The sequence below is a fragment of the Cupressus sempervirens genome, chromosome 3 (assembly GCF_028749045.1).
Source record: "Cupressus sempervirens isolate cs-2001-9-10 chromosome 3, ASM2874904v1, whole genome shotgun sequence".
Lineage (NCBI taxonomy): Eukaryota > Viridiplantae > Streptophyta > Pinopsida > Cupressales > Cupressaceae > Cupressus > Cupressus sempervirens.
In genome coordinates this window covers 255,281,936-255,292,543 of record NC_143120.1, presented here as the reverse complement: position 1 = coordinate 255,292,543, position 10,608 = coordinate 255,281,936, and the positions used below count along the sequence as shown (strand labels likewise).

General features: G+C 35.6%; 1 protein-coding gene across 1 annotated transcript; it reads right to left on the bottom strand.

Moving 5' to 3' along the window:
• Window positions 1-3,117: 3,117 nt before the first annotated feature.
• LOC149565838 (putative xyloglucan glycosyltransferase 9) lies at window positions 3,118-8,635 on the bottom strand. The gene is made up of 6 exons (XM_089819336.1): window positions 8,516-8,635; window positions 5,989-7,198; window positions 5,100-5,408; window positions 4,704-4,994; window positions 4,464-4,577; window positions 3,118-4,325 (listed from the first exon to the last, which is right to left on the bottom strand). Exons 2-6 carry the CDS (start codon window positions 6,730-6,732, stop codon window positions 3,684-3,686), a joined length of 2,100 nt encoding a protein of 699 aa, XP_089675462.1. The 5' UTR covers window positions 6,733-7,198; window positions 8,516-8,635; the 3' UTR covers window positions 3,118-3,683.
• Window positions 8,636-10,608: the final 1,973 nt, after the last annotated feature.

Sequence of the window (10,608 nt, the reverse complement as noted above, 5' to 3'; positions counted from 1 at the left end):
AAGAAATATTAAAAAAAAAATTCCTCTTGCACCTATAGTATGTTTCCAAAGTGATAAAATTATATAACAGAAAGAATATATGCAATGTCCATTAAATTTATATCTATATTTCAATATTTTTATAAATATACATATAATTTAATAATTAAAAAGAAAATAAGACATATTAAATTTTTATTTTTTTAAATCATTCTCTTAACTTTTTAAATTGATAAAATAAAAACAAATATTTATTACTTCTATTTTTAAAATTATTATATAATTTAGTTTTTAAAAAAGTAGAAATTGAATTGAATGATTGTAATTATATAAAAAAAATACTAAATGATTGCAATTAAATTAAATTAGAAATACGATTAAATAATTTTAGTTAAAAATATATAAATTATCTATTATTATTAATTATTGTACAATTGATATTACATATCATTTATATTGTATTAAAATTAGTATACAACAATTTAGACATTAATTAAATATTATAAATAAAATTATTATCGGACAAATACTCGCGGATCTTTCTACATTAAAATATATCCGCGCGTACGACATTAACTAGCACCGGACTAGAAGATGTGATGCTAAGCGGTTTTACAGCGCTCTTAGATATTTTCCAACAGCGTAAACAAGTTCGATTGTAAACTTTCTTGCATGTCGTAACGAAATTTCCCGAGAGACAAACTTTTCAGATCTTTCTTGCAGGCGAAGCCTATGGACTAATTGAGGCCCGGTCGTCAATTTTATATTATTTTAACAGATCATCACACAACATTTGGCCTCAACCATCAACATTTAGAGCCGGCACAAGCATCCACGCAGAAGCCAGCCCAGAAAGCCAATAATTAGATAAAATGCACAAGAAGTTAAACATCATATTAAAAAACCTTTCTTTTAACAGTAGAAATCTTACTAACTTTCAATACAGAATAAAAACAAAGATTAATGAGATAACAGCCAAAACAAGAAAACAAATCCATTCATGAGAAACAAAATCACAGGGGTCCACATAAAAGCCAAAGTATATCAATATATGGGCATTCATAGATTTGAGCAGGCAGATTTCCTTATCATATGCAATTAAAAAAGGGTGTTTCAGTTAAATGGATGCACTAGCACAGCTGACACCATCGAATCCTACTATTGCTCTACGAACTACCTAGTCACATTTAAACTCAATCTTCAAAATCCTTGTTTGTCGTATAAACAATATTTACTCTCAATCTTCTAACAGGAATGACAACTGTCATAGTTAACATCTGATTAGATATGAGCTACCAATGGTTTAACTTATTGCAATGAGCTGTTGTAGAGTTCTCAAACGAGATCTTGGTTTAACTTTTTGGATACAATGTGTGATAAAGGATTTGCCCTTCACATAAAAACTACAAAGGTAGATAAATATGAGGACTGAAATTTGTTTTTGTAGTACAAGAATATACTTTTAGGTAAATCCAACTGAGGAGGCTATCTTTTAGAAGTATGTTGGAAGTAGATTGATTTTGGGTTTTATGTCGCAGAGGAAATGGAGCCTGAGCGAGCTAAGACAATAGCGGACGGCTTAAAAATCACACACTAAGGCTTAATTCTTAGGCTAAAAGTGTTAAATAATCAAATTGACTTATTTTTCCAAGCTTAATTTCTTACTCAGTGTGTGATGTTCAAGGATGGGCAGAAAATAGTGACAGAACAAAAATTTTGAAGCATACATTCTTGGGTCTATTTGACTTGGGAAGAAGGCATTCTTACAAGCATCTAAGTAGTAGATTGATTTTAGATTTTTATGTCAAATGAAGGGATGCGAGGTTGAACAAACAATTCCACAACAAATTTTATGCAAACAAACATACTCATTTGCAACCAAACATTGAGCAAACAAGCAAATTCATCTGCAGGCATGCAAATAAACATACTAATCCGGAATCAAACATTATGCAAACATACTCATCTACAACAAAACATTATGCAACAAACATACTCATCTGCAACCAAATGTTATGCAAACAGACGTACTCCTCCACAGCCAGACCAAACACATTTGTACATTATGCAAACAAACATAGTCTTCTGAAACCAAAAATCATGCACCATACATACTCATCTGCAACCAAATGTAATGCAAACAAACGTACTCATATACAACCAAACATTATGCAAACAAATGCACTCACTTTCAGCCAGATGTTATGCAAACAAACACACTCAGCAACAAAATATTATGCATACACGTATTCATATGTAATGCAGACAGACATACTCATCTGCAACCAAACACTAGGCAAACAAACGTTATGTAAACAAATGTACTCATCCACAACCAAACATTATGCAAACAAATGTACTCATCCACAGCCAAAAGTTATGCAAACAAATGTACTCATACACAGCCAAATGTTATGCAAATAAGCATACTGACAAGCAACCAAACATTACACAAAAACATACTCAATACGTAAAATACTCATCTGTATCAAACGTTACACAAACAAATGTACTCATCCACAACCAAACATTATGCAAACAAATATACTCATCCACAGCCAGAAGTTATGTAAATAAACAATAGAAAATATTTTCATTTGTAATATCATCCCATCAATGGAAGAATCATGGCATATTATTGGCAACCATGCCCCCATTTGTATGTGTGCCATGGCAAGGCTAAGAAACTGCGCTGACCTTCAACCATACCGAGGTATAATTTTAAGAAATTTCATGAAATAAAAGTGGATTGTAGTTTATGATTACAGGTAGGAGAAAGATCTTTGTTCATTTCCTGAGCATTCAAATTAATGCTCACGAGTTCACATCTTTGTACGCCAACAGTCGCAAAGAGGGTTACCAACTTCCACTTATTATGAGTTGCTCTGCAACTTTTAATCCTGGCTTTATTCTACAATGTTTCAACAGATAAATAAAATGGTTTATAAATTAATAAATTCAATATAATTTTGAGTTCAGTTTTAAAATACACAAAAGTTTGATTGGACTATTGAAAACTTGCTTGGCTCAGTTTATTCAAACAGATATCAAAAAGGAATTAATTCAGTGGGTTCAAACAGTTATAAAACAATGGCTTTACATCTTTTGATGATAAATCAGAACATGACAATGCCCATATGCTAGAGCGAAGACTTAGTTTTTATCATTAGTAACTATGAATTTGTTCTCTGATGCATTTCAAGGCAAATTGCGCCCATGAAAATGGTTGTTACAAAAATTGACTTCCATTAAAAAATAAAGAATTATACAGGAGGAAATCTATAAAAAATAGTCAATCTTCAGAGTTGTGGAAGAGATTTCCACTGCAACCTCCATCAATAAAGATATTCTGAGCAGCAGTGACCATGTTGCTAGACTATCTTACTTATGAGAAAAAAACAACTCCTTTGCCTTTGAAACCAAGTGGCCCTGGATTCATTGTTCTTACACTAGCAAAAGAATGAAGCAGAAGCCATATTCTTGTCTTCTACCCTATTAAGTGATGCTCTTGCATGTCAACCTTTGAATCTGATCTTGTTCACTGCCTGTTTGGACAGGGAGTCAGGAAGAGTCAAGCAAAAAGTATACCTTCATGTAGAACAGCTTACAAAAGCTAAGTATAAAGGCAAAATTCCATTTATCTCATCGCCTGAGTTCCTAACTAAAGATTCACTTAGCTTTCTCCTCAATGATGTCTACAAAAACTACAATTGTTCCCCAATCAGATCTAGGCCAACTGCAAGAAAAGAAAACCCTTGAAAGAGTAAAAAATAGAAGTGAATCCCTTGAGAGGTCATAAAACTCCTAGCAGAGGCAGTTAGAAGGAGAAAAGCAAGAGCCAGCTCCTTCTTGTATTTCCGATTACTTCTCTTCTTTGGTGTTTTTTGATGCTGATGTACATTCAAGTTGTTGAGGAGTTGCAGGTCTGAGTCTGAAACACCGCGGTGGTGCTTTCCCTGTTCTAAATGAGGATCTGTCTCATTTTCTACCAATGCAAGTAAATCAGCTTCAGATGAACGGCCTAACTTTTTCGTTACAACCCATTCATAAGCACTACCAAGTTGAAACAGGCCAGAGATCATAGCATTAAATTTGGTAACAGACATTGTGTTTTCAAACATTAGATAAGGGACAGCAAAAGGTGCAGACCCTATTGAAGGAAGAATTGTCAGGAATGACATGAAGCTAGGCAGATAGCATATAACCCAAGAAGGCATTTGAGCTTCTGGTAGGAACATTGTCATTGGAAGGATGATGCAGAAGAGACTGAATGAATAGAAGGGTAGGATAAGCTTCCTAAGCAGAAAGAACAGGACTATTAAGTTTGCCTTCTTCCAAAAGCCAATCTGCACAAAAACAGACAATGGTAAAATTGGTAATGAGTAAACTAAATAATAATGCATATAAACCTTGATATAAAAAATTAGGATAACCATCAACTATTGTAGCTTTAGCAGAAAATGACTTTGAACTAAAGAACCAACCTTTGAACGGATAATATCTGGAAAACATAAGCGAAACAATTGCATTGGACCAGAATGCCATCGGTGCTGCTGCTTTTTATATGCTTCATATGACTCTGGAAGCTCACAGAGACACTGAACAAAGAAACATATATAATAGATAAGGATATCATTTGCCGAGACTGAGTATCAGTTACAGGAGCCATGAAATAACACCGAAAAGATGCAATGGGTTAGAAAAGGTAAGGGCAAAAGCAATACCTGAACATCATTAAGGAATATGAATTTCCATCCATTTAGGTGAGCACGCACTGCAATATCCATATCTTCCACCGTAGTTCTCTCTAGCCAACCTCCTGATTCCTCAAGAGCTTTGATTCTCCACACACCAGCAGTCCCGTTAAAGCCAAAGAAATTAATGAACATCCCATTGACTTGCTGCTCCACTTCAAAATGGAATGCCAGGTTAATATTCTGGAATCTTGTCAGTAAATTTTCATCCTTGTTAACAAAGGCCCATCTTGCCTGCACCAATGCCAGCTCATCATTGCCCTGCAGACAAAAACATGATTCCAGAATAAGTAACAACCTAGTACACAAAAAACGTTAGACATGATCCCTTCAAAGAAGGGAAGACTTTTTTTTCAATGGACATACCTTAAAATGTGGTACGGTTTTCTTCAAGAAATCTGGATTAGGTTGGAAATCTGCATCAAAAATGGCAACAAATTCATAGTCCTTCACATAGCCACATTCCATTGCTGACTTAAGATTCCCAGCCTTGTAGCCAGTGCGTACTATTCTATGTCGATACACTATAGGAACACCCATGCGCTTCCATTTTTGGACTTGTGCAGCAATCAATTTATGCACCTCCATATCATCCGAATCATCAAGAACTTGCACAAGCATTCTGTCTTTTGGCCAGTCTAGATTGCAGACTGCAGCAATAGATTGTTGATAAACCTGCATCAGAATACAGAGACAATTCAACACCATCCAATGGCTCACAATATGGATTAAAAATGGCAAAACCCAGGGGTATGGCATGAGCAAAGAAGTAATCCAGATAGTAGAACCTTGAACAAAGAATAATTTATGCAACTCATAGCAATAATTGAGATAATAATCCACCCAAAACAATATGTATGAAAGAAGAGGGCAATCAGGGATCCGGACATAGAATGAGGGTTGAAATTTTGAAATTGGAAAGCAGAAAAATTGTTGCCACCGTTGCTAACAATCAAGACCAAAAATTCTAGTGAATTATATTCATGCTTCTGGGTAAGATTGTGTGAGAGTTTATCAGCATCAACATTTCGGATCATACTCAATGATCCGTCAGGATGATCCATTCTCCGCTCTATCATCCTGATGATGGATCATTGAGTATGATCCAAAACGTTGATGCTGTTAAACTCACACACAATCTTGCCTCGAAGCATGAATATAATATCATGGATTGTGAAAATGAGTTATCGTTAATCTGGTGAATATCATCCCGCCAAGGTTTTATATACTTAGAAAAAAAAAAATCTCAACATACCTCTTTTTCGTTGCACATTGGGATCTGGATGAGAACCATTGGATAAGCCCCATCATTACCTTGCTCCAAATCAACCCCAGCTTTCAACTCACATTTCGGTATCGGTTTGAGCTTCTTCAGCTTGATCCACAAATAACCCAGGCATAGTAACAATCGATCAACTGACTGGATAAGAAACAAAATGATACATGCATTGGCCATGAACTGAAGTGGGCGAGCTAGATAGTTTGCCCTGGTGTAAACCCATGCCATGTATATCGAATGGAAAAGGCCCTGTATGCCTACAGAAGATGGAAGATGCAAATTCTCTATGCCCATAGACGATGGAAGGTGCAGACTTGAAGCGAAATGCCAGCCTTGTGAATATGCCACTGTTTCCAAACCTAACATCAAAACTGAAAAGACAAGGAAACCCTTAATAATTCTGTATAGCCTGCTCTTGTGAGAAAATTTGTCTCTGACATCAGTATCCTGAGTGAGCCGTTTTCTGACTGCGGCTAAAACTGCCCAAATGCCAATGGCAAGCCAAGAAACACATCCTGCAGCCTTATGAGCTTTGAGAAAAAGAGCCCATGAAAACTGCTTGACATTTTTACCCCTACCCTTGCCCACCTGAAAATTGTCATCCTCTGGGATCTGCAATTCAACCATTGAATAATTGGGATTCTCCATTTTCAAAACAACAGAGTTACCCCTGCGGTTCTCTTTGCCCCACCAGTGCACAAAAGCAAAATTGGGTGCCATGGAATAAACTGGTATCTTTTATTTAATAAACCACTATATTAAGCACCAAAAGCCAAAAAAAATGTCCAACAAACAAATGACCCTAATCTCCTCAGCTCATATCCAATACACCTGGATCATTTGAAGTTTGAACCTAATCCAAGTTGCAGAAGAATGTCTAGGATATTACTTGGGTTTAAAGCATGGACCACAATGGCTGAGCTTACATTCAATTCCAGAAATATAACCAACAAATCATGTGATTAACAATGCCGAACTAATAAGTTAAATCCACATCCAATTGCAGAAAATGATCAGCAGAACAATGTGAGCAACATTGGTTATTTAAATCTGCATCAAGTGAAGCTGATCATTTAAACTCAAGTCCAAGTCGTTTTGGTCAATTGTAATCAAATCCAATTGCAGCATCCCAACAAATTATTCAGGTTTGCAGCTCAGGGTCCACATCCAACGGCAGAAAATATGCCTGTTTTCAAAAGCATTGATTTCAATCAATAATTCCAAGATACAATCAAGAAAAAAAAAGGCAAATTGATCCTAATCATTTCACACGCATATAAATGGCGCAAAAATGCCCGTCAAGTTATTTAGATTTACAGTCCTGAACTTATAATCAGTCAGATGACTTCCTGCTCTGAAAAGAAGTTCAGCATTTCATTTTAAGTTGTCAATACTGATCGTAATATAGTTTTACCACACTGAAGTGGATAGCTTAGACATCTAATCAAATCAGACCAACTACCAACCATAGAACATTCACAGTAATTGTGATCCTGATTCCTAATCACCTATATGGATTTACAGCGTTGTTTCTAACAACCTGAAAACACAAATCCAATTGATCTAAATCACTTACAGCAATATCCAACCATTTCCAAACTCAAACTCATGTACAATAAATCCCGATCATGAAAGTTTAAATCCATATCCAATTAGTCCCAAACACTTCAAATTCAAAACGCTCCTTTTAACAGTCTCAGTCAATTAAAAAGCCACATCCACATAAAAAAACGCACAAAAATACCCAAAATTAATTCATATGGCCGATCCTAATCACTTAACCTGCATTGCTGAGACCAGAATTCATTTCAAAAGGTCATTAAAATAACCGAGTTTTCTTCAGAGAAGACCACAAATTGCAACACACATCCAATCCATCCAACTCAATCAAACTCCAGCCCACATCCAAATTGGAAAAAAACGCCCAAAAACATTTCTTCGACTGACAGCTTTGATCCTAATCATTTCCCGAGACCAAATATACTTCACCTCAACTGGATCATTTAACACACAGCTTTGATCCTAATCATTCGTAGTGAAGAGCAGATACAGTTCATGTGGGTCACTTAAAAGGCGACGTTTTTACTAGAACGAAATAGAAAAACTGCAGTAATTGCAACCCACGCCCTATTAATAGCTTTATCTCAATCACTTCCTCATCCAAACTACAGTAAAATGTCCCGCAATACAATCTCAAACTCCTCGCTTCACAACAACTATCCGAGTAAAACACTTCAACCCGCATTACTGAGACAGCAAGGTCTCTGCCATGAAAACCTATTTTCCCAACACAAAAAACCCGTAAAACAAAACTCAGGTACTCACATTCTACACTCAAAGCTCTAGGAAATGCACAAAACCAGCAGATCCAATACCTAAAAGACTCCAAACATTCCACAGCCAAAGAACACAAACATGGTAAAAAACACAAAAATGCATTCATTCAATCAATCTCCTGTTTTAAAACTTCATCACATGAAAAGGATGAAGAAATCTGACATACCAGACAAACCCAACTCAACAAATGCGGCTCCTCACAAGAAAATGCTGCTCCTGCTCAGCTAGACAATCCTCATAAAGCCCTTCTCCTCAAGCCATTCATTTATGAAGGCTCCTCTGCCATGGCAGAATATGCTGAAAAGGAGTAAATAAATAGACTATAAACTCACTTCCTGCCTTGAGTTCAACTGAACAACGCGGATTGAAGTTTCGACGATTCCGGCCACTTTCATTAGTTGAACACGATTGGTCAACAAGATTTTGAAAAATCCACTTCTTTTAAAACGCCAGAAAGCACACTAAAAAGTTCTCCAGCTTTCCTAAGATTTAGTACAGCTCTCAAACGCATGTAACTAAGCGCGTGTTGTTAGATGGCGCCACGCTGGCACACTACTGACAACGACGGCCGCCCAGGGATAGAAGAAAATTATCGTGTTTTTTGCTGACGTGGACGGGACTGCCGGCTTCGCGGAACATCGGTAGTGAGCTGGCAGGCATGCAAGTGCACGTGGGGCCCACTGCAAACGACGTTAACGCCGTTGATTTTGTTGGCTTAGAAAACCGTATCGTCTTGGGAAGGTATTACAACGTGGTGGGAGCGTTTGTCAACTCATGAGCGTAATCTTTTTGGTGTTTTCTTTTCAAATTTCTAAGATCGTACTATATAGTTTTTTCCTATAATTTAATTAATCATAGTATTTGTTGCTCAAAATAAGGGAATATAATGTTTGCAGGTATTATTATTATTATATCGAAGGAAACCTTAGGATTCTTTTTATGTCATGTTTTATTTTATTAAAACAACTGTTTTTAGATCTGGGATGTAACATACGGGTAGCCTTAGATGTTACGTGTATCTTTGGCTTTATAAAGTATTGTTAAGACGAATAATGTACCCTAGTTTTGGGGGGCGGCTTGGACTATTGGGGGGATTATTAATTAAGTTATAAGATGGATGTTTAGCTTGTAATGAGTATGAAGTCACGATAATGAAGATTTTTGGTTTTTCCCTTCTATTGTGTGAAACCATTAGAGAGGGAATGCAAGCTTTATTTTACTTTCACTATGGAAAACATCTTCGTCAACCCTAATAGTTAGGATGGTAAATTTTTTGCCTTATCTTGGTTAATAGTTGCCAATGTTAGATTGATTGACATTGATATATAGGTATTATGTTATCACAATTCATGTTGATGTAATTTGAGCTTTTAGATTTGAATGTGTAAATAGTTGGAAACGTGATGTAAATGAGAATATAGATCGAGAAGTTTGAGATTGAGTAACAATGTTTGTTGTTGCTAAAAGGTCTTTGTTGTACTAAAGCAATGTTAAAAGTCTTCTCTATCTGATCAAGCTTATAGATAGCTAAAATGTCATTATTATATTATAGATCATGACAAGAAGTCATCTTCACAATGTTTAGACAAGCATGTTCTCTCTTTGTGATATTTCTATGTAGCATTTTGGTGGTTATTTTCATTTGAGTTGTAGGATGTGTCATGTCACCCATGAGTTATGGGATTCAGTCTTCGATGTGGAAGAGTATTGATAAAATATCTAGTTAGGTAGGTAGGAATGGGATTTGATATTGAGCATGTTGCAATAATTGAGATGGGATTTAAATTTTCACAATTATTGTACTCTTAGTTTCATTTGTGTAAATATAATGGTTAAATATGTGTAGTATTGAAGATTTTTAGTTAAGTTTTTTTTAGAATTATTTATTATTTATTAGGGCTCTTGACATGAATTTGTCACAAACTTATTAGCAACACATTTCTCCTATTTGAAAAGGATAGGGGTCTATGTTTTTGACACCTCTAACAATTTGAAAAAGAACCATAAACCATAGGCTTTCTAAGGTAGAGAGCTTATGTCATGCACAAGGGAAACTTGAAGGTCTACGACCTACCAACCATAGTTCATACCAACAAAAATAACTTCTAATCCAACTTAGATATGGTCACCAAAACATGAAAAATATAACTTACAATTGATATAACTCTCCAAAAAAACTCTCGTAAATCCTTTCGAAATCAAAGCAAATACTCACCCCCAAATTAATATCAACACAATAGAAAGGTTATCTTTAAAGCA

Bases quoted from the DNA above. Each gene is read 5' to 3' on its own strand.
- LOC149565838 (XM_089819336.1), bottom strand. From the start codon at position 6,732: ATGGCACCCAATTTTGCTTTTGTGCACTGGTGGGGCAAAGAGAACCGC. The intron at 5,409-5,988 runs GTATGTTGAGAT...ATTCTGATGCAG, and splicing joins CAATGTGCAACGAAAAAGAG to GTTTATCAACAATCTATTGC. The intron at 4,578-4,703 runs GTATTGCTTTTG...TTCTTTGTTCAG, and splicing joins TATTCCTTAATGATGTTCAG to TGTCTCTGTGAGCTTCCAGA.